Source organism: Scatophagus argus, chromosome 4 (genome assembly GCF_020382885.2).
Source record: "Scatophagus argus isolate fScaArg1 chromosome 4, fScaArg1.pri, whole genome shotgun sequence".
NCBI lineage: Eukaryota > Metazoa > Chordata > Actinopteri > Scatophagidae > Scatophagus > Scatophagus argus.
This window is the reverse complement of record NC_058496.1, coordinates 17,450,581-17,478,174: the sequence shown is the minus strand read 5'-3', so window position 1 is coordinate 17,478,174 and position 27,594 is coordinate 17,450,581. Positions and strand designations below refer to the sequence as shown.

General features: G+C 41.7%; 1 protein-coding gene across 50 annotated transcripts in view; it reads left to right on the top strand.

Moving 5' to 3' along the window:
* The window catches only part of camk2b1 (calcium/calmodulin-dependent protein kinase (CaM kinase) II beta 1), a 71,130-nt gene that overhangs the window by 22,636 nt on the left and 20,900 nt on the right, over positions 1-27,594 (top strand). For 7 of the 50 annotated variants that reach the window (XM_046385582.1, XM_046385585.1, XM_046385576.1 and 4 more), the window contains exons 6-16: positions 4,978-5,050; positions 9,347-9,449; positions 10,312-10,395; positions 10,557-10,651; positions 11,691-11,813; positions 11,994-12,077; positions 13,426-13,468; positions 17,090-17,185; positions 22,479-22,516; positions 24,700-24,732; positions 27,287-27,355. In XM_046385582.1, the coding sequence (XP_046241538.1) occupies positions 4,978-5,050; positions 9,347-9,449; positions 10,312-10,395; positions 10,557-10,651; positions 11,691-11,813; positions 11,994-12,077; positions 13,426-13,468; positions 17,090-17,185; positions 22,479-22,516; positions 24,700-24,732; positions 27,287-27,355 (841 nt within the window). Of the gene's footprint in view, positions 1-337; positions 411-4,977; positions 5,051-9,346; positions 9,450-10,311; positions 10,396-10,556; positions 10,652-11,690; positions 11,814-11,993; positions 12,078-13,425; positions 13,469-17,089; positions 17,186-22,478; positions 22,517-24,699; positions 24,733-27,286; positions 27,356-27,594 lie in introns of all 50 variants that reach the window. The other 43 variants (XM_046385584.1, XM_046385581.1, XM_046385609.1 and 40 more) reach the window with 19 other exon arrangements.

Sequence of the window (27,594 nt, the reverse complement as noted above, 5' to 3'; positions counted from 1 at the left end):
CATCCCTCCTCTTCCAACATCTCTATCTGCATCAATCTCCCTCTCCCCTGCCTCTCTCTTGTCTTCTTCCCTTTATCCGTCCTCACCCCATCCTGATTTGCACTGACAATCCTGTCACTTGGCCCCTGCTGATCTAAACTGATATTTTCACATCTTTAAATTTGCCTTATTCGTCTCACACTGCCCCTGCTTGTCACTCTTTACACCTGACATCCTCCTTCTTCTCCTTCACCTGCTTTCTTCTCTTTCCCCACTTTCATCTCTCTCTCCATACATCCCACGAACCATCTATCTCCACCCCCCCACCGTCCTTGCTCTCTCTGTTTTGTCTTCACAGTCACTGTATCCATCAGATTCTAGAAAGTGTCCATCACATTCACCAACATGACATAGTGCACAGGGACCTGAAGGTTAGTATATGTAGAGAAGCAGCTGCATCCCTCACCCTCTCCCCACTTCCCCACAACCTTTGCCTGCTACCTTTCCTTCCTTCGTTCCCTTTCCTCGTTCCTTCCTTCCTCCTCCGTCTCGTCTGTTAATGTCGTTCCTGTCAGTTGCTGGTCTAATGTCCGCCTGTCCGACTTGTCTCTGTATGGTCTTGGTATGCTCTCATTTTTCCTTTTTTTTGTTTTTTTTTTGTTTTGGTTTTTTTTTACTGTGTTTTTTAATTGGAGGACCCTGGTCTGCCTCACCCACCCTCCCCGCTCCATCAGCCCTCCCACCCAAACTCTTATAAATCATTTAACAAACGACTTCATAAGAAAAGCTCCTGTTGCACTGACTGACAACCAGATCAATCAATGAGCCTTGCACTCACACACACACACTCACCCACAGTGAGCACACATCCTTCTGCAGCTATAATAAATGTCTACTGTTTACACATGCCCATACAACAATCAATTTCTCCCACCAGGCTAGTTAAAAAAAAGTCAGTTATTGTGATCTTTATTGCCCCCTCCTTCTCTCTGGCTTTGAGTCATCTATTTATTATATTGATCCCCGTATTTTCAAGACAGGCTCATTCAGCATCAAGTAAGTCTTCATAGAGGTGGTTAGAGATCTTGAGCAGCATGAGTTTTTTGTAGATTATGATAGTCTCATAAGCATGGCTTGAGCTGGCAGTTAATTTATTTTGTATTTATTTATTTATTTTTTTTAACCTTGTCCTGAATTTTACCTTGGAATAGATTCAAACCAGCAGAGTCATAGTAAAGCATCAGGACTTTTTCACAGGATGCAGTTTCTGTGGTACACAAAGTAACGTTTGATTCTGTGATATTTGGTCTTGTCATACTGGTGGAATCAAAGGGTAGTGACTGGAAAGGAAGCATTAATTAATTCTCTTTTCTGAAAACCTCTGCCTTACGATGATCGCTAACTAGAGATCAGAATTAAGCCACCAGTTTAATTATCTCTGCAGCTTTGAGCCAGCCATTGTTTGTTAATATGTTATATCAGTGTTAATTAGTGATCACACAGTATCTGGAACTAGTGGAAATCAGTATACTATATTGTGATCATTATTATTACAACAGGTAAGGTTACAATGGCACACTGTTCACCTTTTGTTTTCATTATGCATATAAAAAGCAAATCGTGTCTTTAATGTCGTTTTTGCTGTTTGTTTAATCACCAAGATCACAATATAATACCATCTAATTGAAGTCACTATTATGGTGTATTTACAATTTTTCCAAAATTATATTTATAACTAATCATAGTATTGATAAGACTACTGAGTGGATCTCGAAATAGAGTGAATATAAGGTGTGATATCCGTGGAGCGACCACCACTACTGGCTAACTAACGTTAGGGATGAGCCACTTCACTGAGTACAGACACAAAGACACATGCAGAGGATTCTCACCCTGCAGGTTACTAACCTCAACAGCTGACCAAATGGGGTTGATGGACATGGATACACACACAGACACACTCACACACACACACAGCTCTTAGATTTTGGACCGTAAATGTGACCTGCCTAGTATTTATTCATTGGGAGACCTTTAGAAACAAGACACAGGATTCTAATTTATAGCCCTGAACTTTATAGCCATGCCAATACATCTCTCTCTCTCTCTCTCTCTCTCTCTCTCTCTCTCTCTCTCTCTCTCTCTCTCTCTCTGTCTCTGTCTGCTATTATAATATTTTGCAGACTGGCCAGACTGCTGTTTTATTATAACCTATGACTGTAAATCATAGGTTATAAACTGAAACTGTAAGTCAGTTTCTGTTTTCATTGTCATGTTACTAGTTTACTAATTATTCTTATCATCATTTCAAAGTATATTAAATTATAGTTGTTTGTATTTTTCCAAATCTATATTTAAGTAGAGCATGTATGTGATGTATTGGACAAAACATCTGGAAATAAGTAAAACATCAGGTGAAGTCAAGTGAAATCAATAAGACCATGTAAATAATGCAGACTCCAAGGCGTACTAGAAATAATCAATAATCTGCCACAGCCCCCTGAATGCCAGAACAAAGTTTGTATGTTGTGTTTGATCCTTTGTGTTTGTGTGTGTTTACATTTTCTCAACACACGCACACACCACCAACAGGGATTCTCCTTCCTCCGTCATCACGTTTTCAGCAGTACGCAGAGGTCACCAAGCTGCTTTTTCCCCATCACATTAGACTAATGACTTGTCCGTTACACAAAAGCCTGTGTAAAGCAGCACTGCAGCAATTTTCCATATTCACACCTTTTTCTGTCTTTCACAACACAATTCAGAACTGAACAAACAGAGTGTTTGAACCAGGACATAAAAGAAAAAGAAAAAAAACCCCAAAATGTTAGCTTTTAAGAATCATTCATTTCAAGAGACAATTTCACACTTGAGAGCCTCCTCTATTTTCATAACAGCTTCTGCTGTGCATAATTTCAAAGGAAGAAGTAATCATTTTTGTGCCAGTCATCAGTATCTTTGGAGAAATGATTTGTATCCTCATTGCCTTCATTATCCATTAAGTGAGTTTTAAAAAAAAAAGCTTAATATTGTTGCTTCTCCTGGAAGTGCTTGGTGGTAAGTTTTTTGTTTAGTTTTGTTTTGTTTGTTTTTCTGTGTGTACCTGCAATCGGGCTCATCTAATTCTACTTCAGAGAGTGATTTGTCATGTCACTTAATTATTTGTTTTAATTGTGTTTTTCTGAATGCCCTTGAATGCCACAAAATATGCTTTAATGTTATTTCCAATAGTGTAGGTGGAAAGAGCAATAGTGTGGTAAGAAGCAAGAGAGCATCTTTTTCCATGATCCAACAGCTTCCTTTAAGCCACATTCAAACTGAAAACAGGTGTTAAAAACATGCAAGGGCCTGCGTTGGTGAAAGTGTGTTGTTCCTGGCACAGGTGAGAATGAAATGAAACATGATTCAGGACATCAAGATGAGCTAGCTGCGAAATATCAGCTCAGAAAGAAACTCTCTCTCTGGTTGCTGAGGGACTGCCCAAACATTAATAACTGAAATGTAGTGTGTTGTAGATCTTCTCTTTGTGCATTTGGGATTAATATTTAGGAATGCAAAAATATAAACACAACTGCATTATTGGCCTCAGTTTTAATACCAACAGCTGTGAGATGGATTTTTTTTAGTCCACTCAAAAAAAAAAAAAAAAAGGTACACACACACACACACACACACACACAAACCTTCTTCTTCTGAACTCATGAATTTCAACTTTGTCAGTGCACAGGAAGCACATATGCATGGTCAACTTTTGTCCACACACATCACCACATTCCCAACAGCACAGGTGCTTGTCTGTGTGTGTGTGTGTGCGTGTGTGTGTGTGCGTGTACGTGTGTGTGTTCATGTAGCCTGGCATCTGTCCACGCCTCCCACAGCCGGGCCAAGGCAGCGCCCTGCTCACACATCTTTGTTGCCTGTCTCATCACACACACATATTTATCTTTTTCCCCACTCAGATGTATGAACTAGTCTCTGCATAGACTCAAACTTCAGTCACCCCTCAGCATTCCTAACAAAGTTTTTGACTTTTGGGTTTCTATTTTTAGTTGTTTTTAGTGTCTTGACATCAGAATGATAGCTCTTGTCAGCAGGGACCCAGCCCAAGCGAGGCTGGCATTAGGCATGGCACTGATTCCAGACACATCTTTTAAATGTTATTAATTGCACAATGACTCACTCCTTCCCTTACCTTCTTCATCGGCGCCTTCTGCGTCCCCCATGGCCAGCCACATTCTCACACCCTCTTTAATCACACAAGACCTGCTGGCTAAAACATGGAGGGGGGTGGGGTATCTAGACTGCACCTGCAGCCACTTGAACAGCAAAATGTGTTTCTTAGATGGGTCTGTCTATGGATATACTCATCTACGAAGAAGAAAATACCAAAAACAAAGATCAAAGAGTATATCTATTGGTCAGTTGCAGAATAGGTTGACTCAAAGGAATCTTCTGTTGCAGAGCACCCACAGTCATGCCTTTACAAGCCAACCAAGTCAAAACCATAGCCACAGCTAACCCTGCAAACCTGTCACCAGTGAAAGTCAGGTGACCTTGCAGACTTGATGTACCCACAGCAAACTTTTTAAACTCAGGTCACCTTTTATGGGGGACATTCACCATGGATGAGCAAACAAGCATATAGGATATTGCAGTAGGCCTTACATTTGGGCGAGAACGGTCAGCTAACTTAGCCTCTGTAGCTAACTAAAGACTTACTAGCTGGCAGTTCCTTAACAGCTGTTAACGTAAACCCTATTTGGTGTCATCTGCATTATCCTGGTTGCGTGCTTACCTGTGGGTCAGCTGAAGCTTGGCGACAGAAGAGACCTTTCAACCCCTGATGTACCCCCTAACCTCCTCCCACTCCTCCATCATATCCCCTCCTACCCTCCTCTTTCCTCCCCTTCCCTCCCCACACCCCTGGCCTTTGCACGGGATTGTAGCGCTGCTCAGACTAACATGCGCCCCCCCCTCCCCCTTGGTGTTTGCATGCAGTCATTGCATCCAGCAGATCCTGGAGGCGGTGCTTCACTGCCATCAAATGGGTGTGGTGCACCGGGACCTGAAGGTGAGTGACGGGGATCACCTTGCTGCCAATTAAGAGTGAACTTATGTGTTTGTGTAAGAGGCTTTATGGGTGTTTTGTTCATGTAGTCTGTGTAAGTCTGATAAGCAAACAAGAAACTGTCTGTGATGTGTGTGGACATAATGTCAACTGCAAAGCCTCAAGACTTAGAGAAGGTTTTGAATCATGTCATTCCCCCGAATGATGGAAATACAATTGCTCTCTTTGTAACACTACGTAATACAATTTAGGACATCACAATAATTGATTGCACAGTTAGAAAACCATTTAGAAACAGGCCAAAGCTCTTTTACCCACTCAGAGCTAGAAGAGTCTCTACAGCTTTGACATGGTCAAATACCACCTCCAGCCTTTCTTTATCTCTGCCACGCCATACACAGGCTCCAGCTCTGTGCAGTCACCTTCTTTTCCTGTTGTGTAAACACCACTTGGTCCTGTCTGCTGAGATTTCAAGCATGCAACGCTGGTCATGCGCGCTGGCCAGTGCCACTGCTCTGTAACTTTTTTGGAACAGGATCTTGTCATTGCGCAGCCAGATATCCAAGATGACCAGGAGGATACTTAATCTGACCTCTGGTCAGAGAAAGATGTTAACTATTGATTTTGAGACACCCTGTGTGGTTTCGATTGCCTTCACAGATCTCTTAATGACCCTCAGTGCTTCAAATGTGACAGCTCATTTTCTGAATACTGCCATCAGTTGACTTGTGACGTTGTGACATTTGTTTATATTGGTTGACTGGCTGCTAGCACAGCCTTTTAAAGGGTTGGAAACTGAGAGCTGTGGAGTTTCTTCGAACTGTGGGATTGCTGTATATTTTGTAAACTTCAATATGTCTTATTGTTCATATCAAGGATTTTTGCTAAGATTGAAATGCTTTCTTAGTAAGACTGTACAGCAAGCAGTAGCCATATTTAATGTGATTGCTAACAGCTAAGCTGAAGTCTTTTTCAGGTTTGTGTTTAAATTTGGCTTGATGCAGAGCTTGTAGAAATGTTTCCCAGAAACAAAACAGCACCTCAAATGTGATGATTTGTGTGTGAATCAGATCGAAATCAAACTAGTTTTCTTGCTGTCATGTCTTGTGCCTGCTTGTTTATTTGTATGTGCATGCTTGTATGTCGCATCTTACTGTGCATGGTGCACTTTGTCAAGTAGACCTCTTCTATGGAAATGTCAGTCCTTGCGTTCCAGCAAAGCGTGTTGTGTTCATCAGAACTGTTGTGGCTATTTCTTTATTTAGCCGACACACCTATCTGGTTTCACACCCAAGCATTGGAGAGCATTTCATGCAATAGGTCATAGTGTGATGACTGAGGACAGCCTGTGTGACAAGATCCCTCAAATTAGGGATTGGGTTATGGCAAATAAGTTGACAACACAGTGAACAGATTTATATGCGTGATATTGCTCTATATTGTTCATCCATCACAGCAAATGATATATAGTTTAATATTATCTCAGAAATTAGAGGTGTACTGCCTTTCAACGTCTTAGTCTACCCAAGTAATGGATGAAATAAATTCAATTAATAGAGATATTTAATATAAGAAAACATAATACTTTTACCTGGGCTGAGAATCAAACTGAAATGCGTCTTCTTTATTTATTGTTTGATGTGATAATTTCCTATTTAAATCATACATTTTTCAGGAATTTAAAACCGACGTACTTTTAATAGATGATGGATCTTGTGGTTACATTCCAAAATTATGTTTTCTTTTCTCATGTCTAATTTGCATTGGTATCATGAAAAGTTCACCCATCTGGTCTGTAATTTGAACACTCAAATTGTATAATTTCCTCAAGATAAGGTAAAATGTATGGAGCCCCTTGGTGGCCATAGAGGGAAAAAACACTGAGACCACACTTTCGTACATCAAGTGTTTGAAATGTTCTTTTGCATGAGATACAGTTTTTTCCACGTTCTGATTAACTTGTGTGCACAAGAAAAGTGTATACACAGAGAGCCAGCACAGCCTTGTTCATGAGTGATAAGCAATTAAACATTAATTAAATATTAATTCTCAAGGTCTGAGTCAAGCATTCAGGTTGTGTTTTGTGTAGCAAAGGTTCTCTCTGGGTATTGTTTTTTTAGCTGATTAACCGAGGAGTCGATCAAATGAAAATTGCCAAACAATTTTGACAATCTGTTAATCATTTGGAATTATGGTGGAACCAGGCTGTATAACCAAGTTATAAGGTTGTGCTGGAACCAGTTTCAGTACAAACATTTCCAATTACTCAACACAGACATACAAGACTGGTCTGTTGTGCTGGCTTGCTGTATACTTGTCTCTGGTGCACAAATCAGTCAAACCTTTGGAGCGAATCGTGTCACACAATAGCATTTTGGGCTCTCGTAAGGTAGTAAGATCTGTAGTAAGGTCTCAATATTTTTCCTTCTATGGCAACCAGTTTCTCTTTCTACTCGACAGCAGCTTTCTTAAAATGGAGTGCCCTCTTAATGGAGGAACATCTCTGCCACATTCTCTGAAGGAGTTAGTCAGGAAAGCCACAGCAGCTCCAGATCCTCTACAGACCGAGAAATAAAAGGGAAGAGATAAAGAAGGGAATCGTTCCATTTGAAACACCCACTCATGAATTGCTCTCAAATACATCTTTATCTTTCATATACCCTTCCTCTCTCTCCCTTTCAACCAAACCAGTTGCTAGTCTGTGTGTGTTGTGTGTGCTAAAGGGATGGAGAGGGAATAGCGCTTATGTCAGATAGTGATGGTGATTGCTGCTGTTATAGCTGAACATGTGACCTGGATGTTTTGTATTGCGTTTATGCATCTTTTTGATAGAAGCGCATGCTTCACCAGTATTTCCACCCACATCTGTTTTCACGGATTATCTCACTGCTGCAGTGTTGGCAAATTCTAACTCCCGCGTTCACAAAAGAGTAAAGCCTTACCAAGTGGTAGAGCTGGGGAAATGTGATGACACGAGGTAGGCACAGTGCTGTAGGATTACTTGTTTGCTCACTCATGGCCTCTCTCTACTTTTCCTTTAAGTTATGGGCTCAAAGGCTCTTAAAGTACACTCTTAAGTACCTGTACTTTACTTACACAGTATTTCTGTGCCTCTATACAAATTAGCTGAGGAGCTAGAGCAGAGGGAAGAAGGCAGAGAGTGCAAAGGCACATGATGCTGCAATGCAGGGGAGGCAGTGTCAGAGATGCACCCAAAATATAATGTGCTCATTCTCTCCATGCTGTAAGTCTGAGCTGGTGTTGCCGTTCACAGTGGCAGGTTTCAGGAAACAACGACACAGGCTAATTGGAAGAGAAGGAAGACTTGTGTAAGTGACATCAAAGAGGCTAACTTTAGCCCCTGAAAGACAGCAGAAGACATCTTAGGTGTAACAACACCCAGTGGGCTTCTGTTCAAATGATAGAAGCTCAATCAGTGTAAGTACAAGGCTATTAAATATCCACGTCCATCAAATGTTTGCCGTGCAGGTGGTAATGTTGACATTATTATATTAAGTTTAGCCAAAACGTGGTTAGATTAAACTTAAGGTGGACAGAGCCTAAGAACTGAGTTAGGCGTAAGGGGTAGAGTGCAGTAGCTAGTTTTGTCAAGCCTAAAATAGCACTTTGACTGAACAGTGCAGTCTGACAGTGCGGATATATGGATAACCCTGTTAGAATGGCTGACCTACTGCATCACGAATACCATGGACATCAATCAGTGATGAAAGTTAATGTTTTATATTTTGTATTAATATTTTCTGCCACAGTACTTTGTTTGTCATTTGAGAGTGCCCATTTCTTTTACGGATGCAGCGATTAAGTGAGATTGAGAAAGATGTAGAGAGAAAAAGTGACGAAGGAGCTGGGGCCAGTGGGGATAGCAACCCATTATTAGAACCCTCTTCTGACAGAGAATAATGAGGCTGACTGCATTATCTGGGCCACAGAGTTGGAGCCTATAGACCGCAGCACATCACATGAGGCTAGAACGTAAAAGCAGACTGACTGGGTTGCATGGACACCTGAGGCTGTCCTGTTCCACGTAACATAGTCCACATTTACATAACATTTACTGAACAGCCTCATTTGTCCGTGCAAGTTATTCAGATGACGTCTATGTCTTTGTTTATCGCTGTGTGTGTGTGTCTCTGTGTACGCTGATAACATTGCTGTATGAACACCATTACAATTTGTGCATGCATAGCTGTCTTTCTCCAGCCACTAGGACAGTGGCTGTGTTTTGTTTCTGTTTTCTGTCAAATTGTAACCTTATTTCTCTCATCTTCCCTACTACAGCCAGAGAACCTGCTCCTAGCAAGCAAATGTAAGAATGCCGCAGTGAAGCTGGCCGACTTTGGACTAGCCATTGAGGTACAGGGTGATCAACAAGCCTGGTTTGGTAAGTACATCAGATACAGATATTAATCGCATCTGTATTATCTATGTAGTGAACTAAAGCTAAAATAGAATGACTTAAGAAGGACAGCTGATAGAGAAAGTGACTTAATGCTTATAGAAAAGATTAAAATTTCAAATTGTCACTTGTGCTCTTTGTGTGCACCCTCTTGTGGTCATGGAAGACAAAATGTGAAGACGTATGCCCCACATTATGAACAGTTTATAAATGTCAGCTGACATTCCTGGTGACACTTAGCTTGTATCATACTGACCTTTTTGATGGTAACGTTGCTTGTCAATGAAAGATACTTTAGAGTTTTTCCAGTATTTTGTCATTGGTAAGTAGTATTAGTACTAGTAGTAGTAATAGTAGTAGCAGTAACAAGTATTGATCAAGTGCCAAGAATGGTCCTGCATTACAATTCCTATTCCAGTCCCATAGTGACATCATTTGTTTGTGGTGCTTAAAATGACAAGAAAATAAACTCAACAACAATTTGCATCATCAGAAATTATGACGCGGTTACTTAAGATAATCCACAGATCTTGTTGTGAGCTTGTAGGAACTATTTCTTTTACACTGAGCTACATCATATCACTGTGCAGAAAGAAATTTGCATCCACTCATGGTTGCGAGGCTTATGCTTGTGATAGGGCAGGATGTGAACACTAATGACCTCTTCTTCAGCTGACCTGTAACGTTACCTAGCTTAATGTGCCAGCTATTAGCTATTCATCCACTGGGTGGGAGCTTAAGGAAGACCATGTTGCTTTTTATACAAACTGATCCAGGGAGAGCAGATACATGATCTATTGCCTTGAGCTTGTCAATCAGCTGTGTATGTGTGTGTGTTTTACTGCAGGATTTGCTGGCACACCAGGGTATCTGTCCCCTGAGGTATTGAGGAAGGAGGCATATGGCAAACCTGTGGACATCTGGGCCTGCGGTGAGTTGTACATGGAGACACACACTCACACACACTCACACACTCTCACTATCACATGCTAGATGACTTAACACAAAGACAGAAATACACCAAAGCACATTTTCTAACAAATTGTGCATTGTGTGTGTGTGTGTCCATATGTGTTTCTGTGTGTGTCTCAGGGGTGATCCTCTACATCCTGCTGGTGGGTTACCCTCCTTTTTGGGATGAGGACCAGCACAAGCTGTACCAGCAGATCAAGGCTGGGGCTTATGATGTGAGTCTCCTCTCCTCTGCTCTCCTCTCCTTTGCTCTCCTCTCCTCTCCTCTCCTCTCCTCCCACCACCCTTGTTCCTTTTTGGCAGCGGTTATGTAACTCAGTCACCTCATTCATATTTCAGGGGGTTCAAGAGAGGGATCTGTTAGATCACAAGTCTATGCCAAACAGAGAGAGAAACGCTGACTGGGTCTCTGGCAGAGATTCTGGGCTCATAGGACACAGACCTCTACATTTATGCTTAACACAACAGGACCTGATGGGTTTAGAATTTTTTAACAAATTGCTTGGGGCTGTGCTTGGGCTGGCCTTCAGATTTTGTTAAAAACACACCCACAGGTGGCCACATTGGCTAAAATGTCAAAGGCATACACATACACTCCTGGGTTCATATCAGGCCTGAGATAAGAAATACAAGTAAATCAACTTACTTTTCAATATATTCAATTCAATATACAATATATATTAAAAACTCCAAAACAACTTTGAACTTGTCAGACTTTGTTATCCTCAGTTTAAACAGTGCAGAGAAACTCTGTTTGGTTTGCTGAAGGCGTGGACAAATGTCAGCATAAAAATATCACAAGACATGGCCGAATTTACTGTCTTATCTTGACAGCAGTATACACGTTGGACAGCTGTTAGGGCATAATACATATGCACATAAGAGACATGTTTATTACCCTTGTGATTCTGTGGATATCAAAAACTGGGAGGAAATAATTGAGGAAGATATTAATTACATTATCTGCAGTGATCTCCCCATTAAGAAAGATGCTGTGCGCACACTAGGCACAGCAACTTAACTTTGTTGACCAATTAAATCTGCCGATATGGTGACCAGATCAAGATCACGTCAGGATCTAATGTTAGTTAGTTTCCTGTGTTGTTCTACACATCTAAAAGATCACACACACATTACTGCCTTGCTCTGTGAACATGCCTATTTAGACACATCTTTCTATCTGAATAGTGTGCCCTTAAAATAACAGGAATAGCCATGAATGTTAAGATATTGTGGTTCTGTTTGTTCCTTTAGTTCCCTTCCCCCGAGTGGGACACAGTCACCCCAGAAGCCAAAAACCTGATCAACCAGATGCTGACCATCAATCCAGCCAAGAGGATCACCGCTCAGGAGGCCCTCAAGCACCCATGGGTCTGCGTAAGTGTCTCCTCCTTGAGACGGACAAGCAGACGGCAATCCTTAATATTAGGCTATTGCACACTTAGGAAAGAACTCTAACAGATAAGGTGTTTGATCAACGCAAAAACAAATCCTGATGTTTTTCTTGTCTTTTTCTTCTCCTCCTCCTGCTCGTCCTTGTCTTCATCCTTCTCCCAGCAACGGTCCACAGTGGCATCTATGATGCACAGACAGGAGACTGTGGAGTGCCTGAAGAAATTCAATGCCAGGAGGAAACTCAAGGTCTGTTTACTTGCTCATGTTCTCTCACGTGCCTTTCTCTTCCGCTCTAATAAGCTTATGTACATTTTAGGGTCACCAAAGTATTGCCAAAAGTGGTATTTGTACTCCTTCCTGTTTTCTTGTTAAGTCGGTGATCTATAAATTTGATATGGCCTGAAATGTAAAATATAAAAAGCATTTAATTGAGGTAGCATATGCCTTAGTGCTTTCTCCCCTGGCTCTGACTGTGGATCTATGAAAGGGTGGTTCAGATTCAGAGTTTTTCTATATTACATTCATAGTTTCCATTCTGCACTGATTTATTGCTGAGGTTTTGTGTGGATACAACAGCTTAGCCATTGGAGCATGTCTCTGTTACCCTTCTGCTTTTGGACAGTCTTGGCATGGCTCAAATACCAGCACATGGGAAACTGGAAGCAGAAACGCAGGTGGCTGCAGGCAAATGTTGGACCGTTCAACCAGCATGCCATCAGCTTGAACCAATTGTGTCTGGCTTTTCACGTTTGGAAAGAAGTTGACACTGGCAGATAGATAGGGTAGATATTCAGTTACATGGTAAACAAGTCAAAGAACAAATCAAAGAAAAAATCATCAGATTCAAGGGAATCTTTTCATGCATGTTACCTGTCACTGTCACTGTTATGTGCAGAACACATGACATGATAAAAAAAATGGAGAGAGGGGAAAGACTTCTAACTCTAACTCTGTAAAATGTATCTGAGATCTGACTGGAGCTGCTATCACAGTGTGGTCAGGCTGTGGGGCATCATCACTGCAGCTAAAAAAAAAAGAAAAACAAGCTCACTTTTTCTATGTAGGCTTCGCTATGGTACTGTCAGAGTGGCATCTCAATTTAGGTATTCAGATGTTATGCATATTATTAGCCTCCACAGCTCTTAAATACCACGGTCTATTTGCAGTTCAGTACCATTTTTATAATCCTATAAAAAAGTTTTCAGCTCCAGTTGTAAATGATGTCTCCAGAGAAAAAAGTGTCAAGATCAGCTGCTTTACTCCTCTCTTTCTTTCCTGTCTCAGTTTTTCTGTGTAATTCCTGAGATGGTTTTTCTTTGTGATTAATTTTGTGGTTATGTGATGGCTCTCACATTTTAGAGATTATCTGTTTAAAGTTTCACCTGCTTTGAGTCAGGATGTTTACCAGGAAAGACCCATTTTTGTTTTGAACCTAAATTTAAAAGCTTTCATCACCTGTATATTAGTTGAATCACTACTCTGGTACGTCATGTACATTAGTCAGTGACAGAGAGTGGCAAAATTAATGTTCATTGTAGAAAATGTCACAATTATTATATGGCTGAACAGCTTTTCATTCTTGTTTTCCTCTCAGGGGGCCATTCTTACTACCATGCTGGTTTCTCGGAATTTCTCTGGTAAGTGCTGGAGTAACTTCCTGGATGTAATTTTTGTATCTTTCATTAGAGTAGATTTACCATTCATATCACTGAACCATCATCAGTTAATATGCAATTCATGCACACATGCTAAATGTGAGGATTTTTTCCCTCTGCATGCCTATTGTATTGCTATATGCAAATATTTAGGCAGTGGGGAGAAGGAACTGTTGTTGAGTGTAGCGCTCAGTTTGGTGTTGAGGAACATGTCACCATTTTGAAGGACGTAGTGACTCTTAAAACTGTTGTATTATCCAAAACCTGACTTATCCAATGTAACTGCTGCGAGTCCGAGCTGAGAAGCACCTTTTTTTTTGTGATGAAGCAAACTACAAACCTTTATAGCCTACAGGGGTTGAGTGCTGGACAATCAGAAGTTAAATTCTGTGAGGAGGATCTAAAGGGTTTAAAGCATAAGTTAAACACCAGAGAAAAGTAAAGACACAGTAATGTCAGAATTTTCTTTTTGAAGTTATTTTATTTCTGCAAAAATGGTGGCAAGTGCCTTGTAAACCTTTAATCTCCTGAGACAAAAAGATATTTATTCATGTTAAGCTTACAGAGCATGCCATCACAAGCAAAATAACATTTTCATTTCATCTCAGTGCATTTTCAGTATTTCCCTTTTTTAATGCGGGTATATCTTTCTTTGTGTGCACAATGCTAACTATATAGCAAAGAACAGTTCTCAGATTTGGATTTTTAGCTAACTTGTAGCTTACTTTCACAAGTGTTTTTCCCTTCCCTCATTATCTGATGTGGGAATGTTTCAGCTCAACAGAAAATTCTACACTGACCCTAATTATACCACACTTTCATACTTACATTGCTGTCAATCTCCTCACTTTATTCAAGTTAATCAGATAAGACCACTGGATTATGAAATAGAAGCATTATAAAAAGATGGGGAAACACTGAACTTGATCAGCGAGCTGTGGATGTGTTTGTGTCTGTGTACTTGTCTTTGTGTCTGTGTATATCGCTGTAATATCTTGAATCTCTGCTATTTTCTAAATGTAACATTTTTTATATCTCCAACCTCAGAGACACTCAATTGTACCTAATTTATTAAACAAACAGTGAAAAAAGATTGATAGTATTTCTCAAAAAAAAAAAGCCGAAAGCTCATTTGTGAGGTTCATATGACGGACATCGAGGGGTAATTGTGGTAATGCACTGTCAGAAGAATGCAAAGCAGTTTCTCAATACTTGTTGAACTTACACGTGCATGAACTTTGATAGGAAAGATTCACAGATTAACTAAAATTATCAATAGAATATGAAGAGCATTATGTTGACTTTATGTCAAAGACATCTATGTATTGTGTTGCAGAGGTATCTACTGAAGGTAACCCAGCACCATTCTGTCTCTTAGTACTGAGCCTAATTGATTTGTTAACTCACTGTAAGCTACACTTCATTCTGAGTCAACAGAAACAAAATAAAACTCACCAAAACAGTCTTGGTCTTGGTCTTTCCACTGTTCCAACAGTCACCTTTAGTTTGGTTGAAATCAACCCTAAATTCATTAAGTCAGTCGTGAAAATAGCATTCCAGCTCTACATGCTGCTGTTCCATTGTAGTGATGACTGACCGCCCTCTCTCACCTCTTCACATCCTGTCCCCCTCCTGCCGTGTCTCCATCAGCCCGGAGTCAGAGTCGTAGTCAAAGCTGCTAAATCACCTCTGCATTGAGTTCCGTGTTGTCAAACTGACCTCTGTCAGTCTTGAAGGCGGCGTTCAGTGCCAGTTGAGCCCGGTTCACCACTCTTCAAGTGCTCTGAACTCCTGATCCAGGAACACTTAAGTCATCTTAGCGCCACTTGCTTCACAGCTAACTAGTATCTACAACTGTTGATATGTACAGCGAATAGCACAGTGAGCAGTAGTTAGCAACTTCTCTGTTGATATGCTGCTCCTTATTTGTTTGGGGTGGCATTCAGCAATGGCTAATTCTTACATGTTACACCTTTAAGGACTTTCTTTTAGTGGAATCACTGCCACTGAGTCTGTGTTCATGTACACTATGTGTGTGCGTTTTGAATATATAAATGTGAGTGATGTACGCGTGTGTGCAAGCATGCTGCTTCAGGAATCATGACTGCAGCCACTCTGACACTGAAAGCTTTGCAATTGGAAATGGTCTGAGCATCCACTTAACAAACACTCAGCTCTACAGTTTCCACATACACACACACACACGCGCGCACTCCCACACTGTCCCAGGTGTGGCACACTGTCCCTCACCGCTATTAAACACCTTTTTCTTTCTCTATTTCCTCTTCTTAGGAAGCAGTACTCCATTATAGGTTTGAGGTCATCTGGTGAATGAGTCAGAGAGAGGATGAGCAATAAGTAAAAAGTAAAACATAAGAGACAGACCTTCAGTAAAAGATAGCCATGTCACACTACATCAACGCGTAAATCAGCATCAATGCTTTATGTAATGTGAGGCTTTATCTCGTCATATATTATGACTCATGTATTAAACAGATCAGTGTCCCCTTGCGGACACAGAGGTTTTATTTTCCTCTACTTGATGATGTAATGTCTCGTAGAGTTAAGGAAGAAGTTCAGGTTTAAGTTTGAAATTGTTGAATTGTTTATCCCTACAGTATATATCCCTTATGAAGCCATCAGCATTTTAGTTTTACTCCAACAAGACAGGAGTACACTGCCTATTTTAAATTGTAAATGTTTCTGACAGCTGTTATAGGAACAGTTCACCCAAAAACCCAAGTTCAGTCATTATCTACCCACCCATACGGCGATGGAAAGCCAGTGTACCTACTTCAGACAGGGTGCATGCTCATGCTTTTAGCTGAGCAGCTACAGTGAAGATTTTGGATTGAACCACTGTGTAAATTATGCATAATATTACATTAATTTAGGAGGCTTGGGGCTTGCAGATACTTGGAGTACGAGCTGTATTGAGCTATTTCATTCATTCGTTTGTTTTAAAACAAGTCTTAAGCTTATTCGATTGTTGTCGGTTGTCATACAAGTGCTTTAAAGCTGTTTTGCTGTCAAGCTTCACAAATGTTTTCATTTAATTTGAGTAGATTATGACTGAATTTTCAGTTTTGTGTGAACTGCTTCTTCAAGGTCAGTGAGTGCTGCAAATCTTAACATTTACTAACAATGACTAAATTTTGTATCATTATCACCATCATCCTCCTAACAATAATGCTATTTTCAGGGATACATTCAGACATAATGTAAGCATCAGAGACTCTCAGTTGAGGTTTGTGTCTCTCCCTGATTTGTCTCTGCTGATCCTCCTGTCAAAGCAGCGGATGCATAAGTGACAGAACCCAAATAATATCACTGGTCTGTGTATATGAATCAAACTCCCCTTCTCTAAACTAATCAGCCCTGTTTGTCTCTCCCTTTTGTCTCCCACCTTATTCTTTTTCCCCACTGTGCCCACCTACCTCCTGCTGTGTCCGACTCACCCCTTCCTCTCGCATTTTATCCTTTTGCCCTTCTTTCTAAATGTCACTCCACCCTTTCTCCATCCCGTGGCCCTCATCCACCTCCTTCTCACCCTCTTTTTAACTCTCTTTCTCCATGTGTGGCTGGGTATTGGACTCTTAACAGTGGGCAGCAGGCAGACCACCGCCCCAGCCTCTGTCACTGCGGCCGCAGCAGCAGTGGCTGCAGCCGCCGGCACCACCGCAGGGCTGGTTGAACAAGGTAGCATGGTGGCCTCACTCAGGGCACGCCACCCCTCTCCCCCGCCCCCTGCTCTGTTTTTGTCCTTAACACTTAATTCTTATTCTTCCTCTTCCACTATTTCCCCACTTTCATCTTCCTCAGCTTCCCCTCTCCCTCCTTCCTCAGCATGGGAGCTCAGAGCATGATGGCTGACCACGTCGCTACCTACATTCCCCATTCACTTGTCATCTGTAGCATTAACTCTGTTTCCGCCTAACTATTAAGTTTTCTGCAACCCTGTAAAACGTCACAAAAATAAAATACAACTAAGGTATTTTCCATCCATCCATCCATCCATCCATCCAAGTAAAGATTTTTAAATTCTAAAAACATCAAAGAAAACTGTTGTATATTTTATATTTTTACTCAAGGAAGGCATTTATTTAATGCAGCTAATGGTCAAAACACAGTAGATGCAGTGAGAGTTGCAGTAGGCATGGTTTTTCAACTAAGTCATCATAAACAGTTAACAGATGTGCCTCTGTTGCTGTTTTTTTTCTCTTAAAGCAAATCAGAAATTAATTATTGCAATAACGGACATTTTCAGTTCCTATTTGCCCGCTCTTTGTTGATGCTTCATAATTTATGAAGGACTTGGATGGAAGCCCAGCCACTGCTGTCATTTTCCATGTCGACACATCTGTCAGCTCCTGTCTAAGATCTGATTGGGTGGCTGCCGCGCCCATCACTGCCCTGTCATCGCCACTGACCCCCATGTTCATCCCATTACACCAGCCAAAACTCCTGACCCCTCTTTATTCTCGCTGTTGTCCTTCCACGTCACCACCCTCCTGTCACATCACCACTCCATTTTACCTCATCACCTGTCATATATCCTGTCTACCTCTCTGGTCACTGTTGTCACACAGTACTCGTCTACAACTCCACTAACATCACTCCCACTTTCTCTCTTTCCCTCATAATTTCACATCACACTTTGTCCTTCATTTCTCTTTCCTTCTCTCTTCTTTTCTCTGTCTGACAATGACACTGGAAAGTTTGCCCCTGTCACTTTAAGGATTGGAACTGCCCAAGAGCTGTTGGTGAATGCTGCATGGGGCACTGGACTGGTGCATGCGCTGCAACACCGGGGGGATTTTGGTGCATGGTGAACGCTGTGGAAGATGCAAGGCTGGGCTGGTTCAAAGTGAAGTCAAAAAGCTTTGAAGCTGTTGTTTTACTACGCTTAGCAAATTTTAGAAATAGCACTGTTACACACAATACATACCAAGTCAGTGGAAACTTGTGGTTTCAGACTTGCCTGGGGCACCACAAATGATGTGAAGAAGTGAAGTGTCCGCACAAGGTGAAAATACTTCAGCTGGAGCGAAAAAGTCACATTTACCCCTGGGCTTCAGGATCCTATTTGTGAAACGTACAGAGACAGAGGAGAAATGAGAAAGACTAAAGGGATACAACAGAAAGTGCCAGTGTGTAGGGAAATCAGAACAAACTGCACAAACTACGCTTTCTCTCTGAACACAGCTTTACAGACATCAAAAGCAAGTAGCAACCACCAAAGTTGATATTTCAAAAGTGTATGAAGTAGCCTTTGTTTTTTTGGTCGGGTGGCAAATCAAACTTGTAGAAACACTGTCATGCTATGGATTATCAGCTGCTTAAGGCTAACCCTATTAGCAAGCTGTCTATTTATGCAGGCAGCTGACACAGAGCAATGTGGGCATCCATATTTCTGCCCCTCTGACAGTAAGTAAAGCTAATGTTTACTTGCCTTTAGCTGTTGTTTGGTCAGCCACCTCATGAAAAAATGGCTTTTTTACAGTATTTAGTGGTTAAAAAAAAAAATACTCCTTCTTTGAATGATCTTAATGCTGATAACCCAAATGTAGGCTTCAAAACATTCCACCAGAGACCCAATGTAAGAGCAGTTGATTCGGAGGACATTTTAATGTGAACCTGACCTAATGGGTTTGTTCAGGGTATGCAGAAATAAACCTTTGGGAAAAATGACAAAACGCTTCACATGAAAGTCCAACATTGAGCTGAGGAGACAGAAGTAGTGACAGTGTCCTTGTTTCCATGGACCACTGGGACTCCACTAGGCTCTAATCAAATATTTATAGTGGGCTGTCTCCCCCTATCAGCCTCACTCTGCCTCACTGGCTTACTGGAGGCCCTGTCTTACGTATTCATACGCACAAATAGCACACTGTCCGCTAGACCTCACCCTGTGCCCATACAAATGTATATTTTAGTGTGTCCTGGTCAACTGGTTTAACATACTTTGTACCCAGTAGCTTAATACATCTCCTGAAAACTTTTTTTTTTTTCTTGTTTATGGCTTGTGTCAGTCTTCAAGTGAACCCATGCCCATCCTTGCTTCGCTCTTGCAGTGGTGCATCTTGCGTGTTTTTAGTGGGGATTTATAGCGCTGCTTTTGTTTTAATCTCTTCCTCCTCTCTTTTCTTGCTTCATGTGTAATTTGTGGCAAGGTAAGGAGCGCTCCTTGCTTCTCCACCTTCGGTTTGAATTAAGCTACCTTTAATTTTTCAGGTTTCAACAGAGATATCCTCTTCGTCCCTGGAATTTTTAGCTACCTCAGTTTGGGTTTTTTAGAGGATCCAGTTCGCCATTTTGACACAATAATGGTGTTTGGAGAGCGTCCAGTGAAATTCCCTTATCACTTGTTATCGTTCCTCTTCTCCTTGCTCTTCCTCTCTGCTCTTCTTTCATATTCTCTCCTCCTCTGCCAAGCCATCAGAGAATATGACAGAATGAACTTGACACTATTCTGACCCCATTTCTTCTCCTCAGTAACAACCAGCCTTTGGAAGGAGGAAGAACGGCACAACAATAGACCATGCACATTCATGCCACTCACATTCCTCCTGAATATGTAGTGCTTCTTTTATCACTTTCTGCTACTCATTCTTTGAATGCTGAATATGCAGACCTCACTTCAAACATGAGATACTGCATCACCGAGGCAGAAAAGTGAAAAAAGTAAGTCAGGACATAAAGCTGCGGTGATGTATTCCACACACCCTGTCTCAAGCAACAGCTTTAAAAGTCTGCTTGTAAGGATGTGTGGTTTTTGACTTTAAAGGAATGATCCAGGCTCCAACTAGGCTTTTAACTGGTGATCCAGTTATCCTTGTGATTGCACCTCTGTTCCCCCCTGAAAACATCACTGCCCAGTTGAAATTCTCGTTGAAGTCAAGCCTCTGTTGAAAATTCAATGTATCTGGCTTGGAGGTTTGTTTGGAAAGGAAAGTGAGAAAATCAGAGAGGAGCTATGTCTCATCTTCATAGAGAGAGAAAGAAAGAGAGGCAGAGAGCAAGAAAAAAATCCCATACCGCCAGAAATAGTGTTTTATGTAATGTGGCTGGCTGCTGATGTGATTACATCTGATTAGACTTGAAATTGCACCCCTTAAAAAGTCCCAGCCAGGATTACATCTAGGCCAGCAAGAGGGACAGGAGTTGGCACTTAGACTGGTGTGTGGTAGGCACCAGCATTTCCCAAATGAATTTTGTTTGTTTATTCTTTGTAATGTGACCTTACTATGCTAGAAACTTGTGAGTTTGAGTCAGCAAGATGGCTTCCTGTATCACGCTAATGTAGCCTTTTTATGACTTTGACAGGTGCTTTAATTTTGAGTTGGTGACACGTTTCATGAACATAAACATCTCAATTTAATAGGCTCCCCTGTAGCTCACCTGGTAAGAGGGCATATCACGTGTTTAGGCCGAATCCTTACCGCATCCCTAGGCCTTATGATCCATACACCATACTCTTCAGTATAGTTATTGGAACAAAAATGTCACATTGATCCAGAGTTAATCAGGACTTTATTTTTAATTATTTTTATCTTATCTTATTATTTTTAGCTCACAGACATGAATGAGATTAGGTTCTTTTATTTCAGTGATATCAAAAATTGTTGAACTGCTGTCTACACAGCCACAGAGCAGTTAAAATTCCTGCTGCTGTACATTGATAATAGTCATCCCTTCTTGTGTATCTGGGGTCTTTTCCTCTATTTGTTTGTCCAGAGTTCAAGCTGTGTAGTACCAAAATGTTGCCTGCTGCACATTTAGTATCAACTTAAAAGCGAAGAAAGTACACGCATTTGCATGTTCAATCTCGTGTTAATCCTTTGTCTTCATCTTTACGGACACACCCACAGCCACCCCCGGCACAACGTAACAGAGTCTGGCTCTTATTTTGGGGGCCCTCCTGGGTGAACATGTATCTATCTGAAGCAGTGGGACCACCTTGGTGCTGTAGCTTGTGTAGTCATGGTGAATGCCCTGTGGACTGTCTCCTGTTGTCTCACAGTTTCCACTATTGTAAAGGATTATGGGTATTATGCTCATCAGACTACTGTGTCTACAGTATCATTCTTTCTCTCCTTCCCTTCTCTCTCATACCCTCCCTCATTACCCTTCATTAGAGAGCAGACTGAAGACTAATCCTCCTTAAGGCCCCTACAGAGTTCTTTAAGGCAGGGCTTATTGTTGGGTTTAGATGACTGCCGTGCGAGGCAGCCATCTTTACTTTGTCTTCCTCGCAGCCATGAGGGGACCTTGGTACAAGAGTTGATTTGAAACAGTGAATTAGACTGCATTTTTATTTCACTGACAACAGCATCTTTGTATTGTTGAAAGACAGCATTGGGCTCAGGCCCTAAAGTAATTAGACCTTGTAGTTAGTTTCAAGACAGGAAAAAGAAAATAAGTGTAGTGATGGATGGACTGGAATCCACATCTGGCCTTTAGTATCAGACACTATGGAACATCAACTGGCTGGATCTATAAAAGCCCTTACATCACACTAATGCGCCTGTTTAGTTTACAGATCGTGTCAGTGCATAATGAGCTTGTCACAGACAAGCTTCTGCATTGATTGTTGGCTGGAAGTTATTTTTAGAAGACATCTTGGCTGCACAGCATTGCTAGGAGGAAAAACATCAAAGCGAACTGTAATTTATTGGCAATAGGTCATGACTCACAGTCACTGTTCCTAGTATCTAGTGACTTCTGTTGCCTAACTGGAAGAGTTACAGTACTATTATAAAACAGTTTAAACACTTTATCACCGGATCCTGAAGTGCTCTTGCCTTTTCAGTTGAAAGTTACCTCAACTGCTGAGACATTGCTTTGCAAAATGACACATAAATGTAATATATTCAGTGTAGGTTTAATATGTAGCCGATATTGTGAATCACTGGAAAAGTCATTGTTGGTTTATTTTCTGTTTGTCTTCAATCCTGACTTGAGTTGTTTTTCCCTGTGTTTGTCATTGCAGCAGCTAAGACCTTGCTCAACAAAAAGGCAGATGTCAAGGTAAGGGTCATCACATGTCCTCCTCCCACTTCTCTGCCTCTTCCTCCTCTTTGCTGTTTTTCTCTGTTTTTTTTCTTTTTTTCCCAATCTCACCGTTGCCTACTGTACCTCTCTTTTCTTTGTAGATGAATGTGCTTGTTTCTCATTAATTTTGTTTGTTTTTCATCCTGTTGTCATGATGTCATAGGATGTGTTATTTCTTGTGATAATGTGGTGATTGTGGTTTTGTTTTAAAAAAGCCACAGCCCTACTCTGGATACATATCTGTGAACATGTGTCTGGATACATGTGTGCGCGTGTGTATGTGCATGTGATGCGTGATGCCTGCCAGACCACACGCCTCAAGTAGCGCATCCTTCTGAAAGCAGCCTTTATTTTAATTCGACATTATTCAGCTCACTACCACCTCTCCATCTCCATTATTAAATGTAACCATCTGTCAGCCATCACCATTCGTTTTTTGCTGCTTCCTATGTCTCTCATCCCTCCATTTCGGTCTCTTCCTCCTCTTTCAGTGCTTCCTTTTCCTGCTCACCCCATCTGGTCTTTAACCCCACATTCCTATTCATCCTTTAATGAAGATCTCTCACCATCCCACGCTCACACATGCACACGCTGCAGTAACACATCCCACACAGAACTTCCATGAACGTGTCTGTGTGTTCATGCATGATGGAGCGCGACAAAGCTTGGAACATGGTGTCCACGCAAACGAATGTGTTTCGCTTGCTTGTCAGCATTGTTAGGCGGAGCTTTGCGCGCACACGTGGACATACAGGTGTGTGTTTGTGTAAATGTGACTGTATGTGAATACATCACATTTTGTTTGTCAGTTTGAAAAGAGAATGAAAGCGCAAATGGGGGTGTGAGCATGCCTGCACATCGAGTGTGTGTAAGTGTGGGTGTCCTATGCTTATGTGCATGTGCAGCAGTGTGTGCGTGCACATGGCCCCCCTCCCTTTTCTCCTTGCTCAGTCGGGAATGTGACTCCAGTTCCAGGAATAGCTGCCAGTCTGGACCCTGGAAACTCAGATGACAGAAATAGACGCTTACTTCCACTGCGCCGCACTCATTGCTTAGCAACAGGCTCCCCACACACTCGCCCCAAGCCATTTCTAAAGGCGTCTTCTTCGTTTGCTGCTGTGCCTGCTCTCCTTCTTCCCTCCCTCTTCCCTTGTTTCTCCTCGGTTTCTTCCCTCCACGTGTCCTTTTTGTTCTCTTTGGTGACTCTGACCTCCTCTCATCGGACTCTCCTCATCTTTCTTCTCCCGCCGGTTCGTCAATCCGTAATGGCACCTGATGTTTTTCAGCTGCTCTGCTCAAGCAGACAGTCTCTCTCTCTCTCTCGCACAAACTACACACTACCATCCGCGCCCCCCCTCCCCTTGCTGCCAACTACTTCCCATAGAAGCCATACTTCATGCAGTGTGGTTATAATGATAACACACACAGTCTATTCTTCTCATTTCCAAACGTTATCCAATGTAGCATTCTTAGTGATGTGTTGGTTCTATGAACTAAATTGGCCTGAATTCACAACAATGTACAATCCAACAAATTAGGTTTCAAATATTTTTGTTCATTTGAAGTGATTACACCTGTGTCCCCAAATTACTGCTCTAACAGTTGACATACTGCTGACGCATACATGCTGTATGTAACAACTGACTTTATAATCTCGCAGAATACATTTTGCCTTTCCTTGTCTTGCTATGCTATTATGCCTCCATCTTTTTCCTCCTTGCTGCCTCAACTGTTCTGTGACTTAAAGAACAGTGGGTCACAGTTTTGCCGTGTGCACCACTCATCTGTGGCCTGCTTCCCACTCTTATGTCTTCTTCCTGATGACTTCCACTTAGGCCACCACTTGCTGTGTGCTTGCTTCTCCCTCCTTGTGCAGGAACACTTGGAAATCTTATTTCTATGTGGGGAAACACTCATTCTTCTTCTTCTGCTTTGTCCAAGCTGCCAGGAAAAGTCTAAACCTGTTCTTATGAATGACAGAAAGCTGCCTTGACATCAAAGTGTACAAGTATTGGTTTGACAAGTTCTCTCTTGTACTTTGTGCCAGCACATTCACTTTTTGTCACTGGTTACTTTTTCTGTTTCCCCCCTTCTTCTACCATCCATCCATCCGTCCTTTCGTCAATACATCCATCCATCCATCAATCGCCTGAGGACAGAAACGCAAGTCCAGCTCTACTGTCCAGTATATGGTGAGCATGCTTTTTATGCAGTTGCCCAGTCACTCCTTTTTTTTGCTCTCTCTCTTTCTCTCATTGATTGTTTTTGAATTTGTTTTATCCACCTCTTCCCTGACTTGTCTTCACCGAATTATCAATCCCTGTTACAGTGGTGTCTGGTTCGTGAAACATTTTTTCAATGAATGTTTTCACAGTAGTCAGGTGTCATGCAGGTATTTCCCGAGAATAATGCTGTGGTCTGCAGAAAGTGAGTCATTTTACACATTGGCAACAGTAGCAGCACTTTGTTAGAAATTACAGGAACTGAGAAGTTAATATGAGCAGTGATGACAAAAGAAAATAACATATTCATAAAGTCAAACTTCAGTGGCAGGCAGAGGCCACCACATGGGCCTTGTGCAGTGAACTGCCACAAGAATAACCCTGACATTATTCTCAAAATGTGTTCGGAGCAGGATGTTTTAGTTCCATCAGAGTTTCTCCAGGGATGCTGCTCCAGATCTGTCAGGGGCACACTTTTAGAAAGAGAGGCAGTGCGTGTGCTTGTAGTGTTGATACAAAAACCTAGTCTTACAAGACATTGCACATGCTTCAAACAAAAGGCAGACATAAAATATGGGTAGAAGGGAGCATGCTTGCTCCTAGGGCCACCTGAGTACAGCACCTGGGACATTTTTTACTCAGGTAAGTGATTTGGAAGGGAATTTGACCCCTCTTTTCTTCTTTGAGGCACTGTCTTTTCCTGTGCTAGCATGGGCCTTTTTCCCATATACCCATCATCCCTTCTGCACCTCTCCCTTCTTTGTTCTCACTGTGCACCACTTTCCTTGCCCACCTGGGGAAACACCTCTGAATACTTCAACCCACTTTCGTCTTCTTTGTTCTTGGTATTAAACCATATTGATTTTGTGTGAAGATGTGTGATCTCTTCTCGGCATATGCCCTCTGATGTGCAAGATTAAGTATGTCACCATGGGTTTCAGTATCACAAATGGTTTACCAGTTGTCCACTTTGGTCCCTGTTGTCATCATAGCCGTTCTTTAGCTGCCATCCAGGAGTATCAGGGTCTTTCTCGCCACAGTCGTTCATGAAGCGAATGCTAAGACTTTTGAGTTGATGCTGAAGACAAGCTTTGACGAAGGCATCTCGCCTTCACAACTTTGATGAGGAATACATTTCCTGTTGCACTGCAGAGGCAGCAGTGATGGCTGACGACAGCTTTGATTGGGTTTAAAGTGTGCAAGAGTGTGAGTGTTTGTTTGGGAATGGGTGTGTGTGAGTTCACTGTAAGAGCGTGTGAGTGTTTGTGTGAAATGTCATAAGTCATCTTATTGTCAGCTTACTCTAGCTTTTATTTTTGTGGCAGTTTTGTGTATGTGCATGTACTGTGTTATGTGTTTGCACTTTCCTGATGTAGAAATTTGTCTCTCTCCTCTCCTTTCCTCTCCTCTCCTGTCCTCTCTTTAGTAAGCCCAGTGGCTTACAGGATTCATAATATTATCACACACACACACACACACACACACACTGCTTTGAAAGCAAACAATCTGACCTTATTAATTTAATTGTATGCTCCTTCTTAGTATCTTTTTTTCTTCAATTCAGGTAGAAGCACCTGATGTGAGAGAATACCGCTAACTTGATTAGCATTAGAGTTGGATGGAAATATCTCACCTTTTGCAAAATTAAATAATCAGTCACTCCTCTTGACCTCTGTCACTGACTAGTGGGCATTGCTTAGCTGTAATATTGTTACATGATTAAGGCCCATGTAATGTAACTTCTTAGAGTGAGTGAATTCACTGCCACTTTCAGGACTCCATTTAGCTATTTGAAATTAATGTCTTTCCAGACAAGATTACAAATAATGTGATGTAAATTCAATGCAAATATCATTATGATTGAACTAACCTAGAAAGCACTGGCCGCCCTTTGATGCGTGGTCTTCAAAGGAGCATTTGATCATGGCTTATAAAGGCGATTCATTTCGGCCACTTGGCAGGGTTGCATTGTTGCGATATGCACTCCTAATCAGCAGGAGTCGCCTGTGACAACACGATGATGTCATGCAGTGTCACCTGCCCCCTCACGTCACCTTTCAGAATTACAGATCAGTATTGCGAATGGATGCTGAAGGTGGCCTTTTTTTCACTGGAGTCCACGCACAGACACATATGTTTATCTTACTATGCTTGTGGGGACCTTCAATTCCAGCTTAATCACAGTTTTCCTCTTCTTAATTTGTGTAACTTTATTCTCTAAACCTAACCTTTTTATGTAGTTTATAGGACTTTGAGCAAAATAAATTAAACACGTTTATTCTATTGGCTGCTTCTCATATTCTGTTATTAATTCTAACTTAACTGAAATGACAGTTAACTAAAAGAAAGTCACAAACACCAAGGTGAAAAGCTCATTACTTCTCACAAGGATAGGAGTGCGAGGACACAAACCGACATACAAAACCACACATACGCATGCATGGACACGTGCTCACAAACACACCTCTTGCTGTTGTTAACACTCTTGTTGTGTCTCCTCCCTTTCCTCTCCTTTCCTGCACAGCCCCAGACAAACAGCACCAAAAACAGCATAGTCACCAGCCCCAAAGGAAACATCCCTTCACCTGCTCTGGTATTTACCTCCTAAGTCCCCCTTTCAGCTGTTTGTGTGCGCGTGTGTGTGTGCGTGCGTGCGTGTGTGTGTGTGTGCATGTTTGTGTGTCTATCCCACCACCTGTCTGTCCTTTGACACCCGTACCTTCACCCTACCCCACTCCCCTGCTCCTTCACCTTTGTCTGTTTTCCTCTCTGCTTGTCTTGTGGATTATGGTTGATCTTTGCCTGGCCGCTGTGATGGCTTACAGCAGTCGG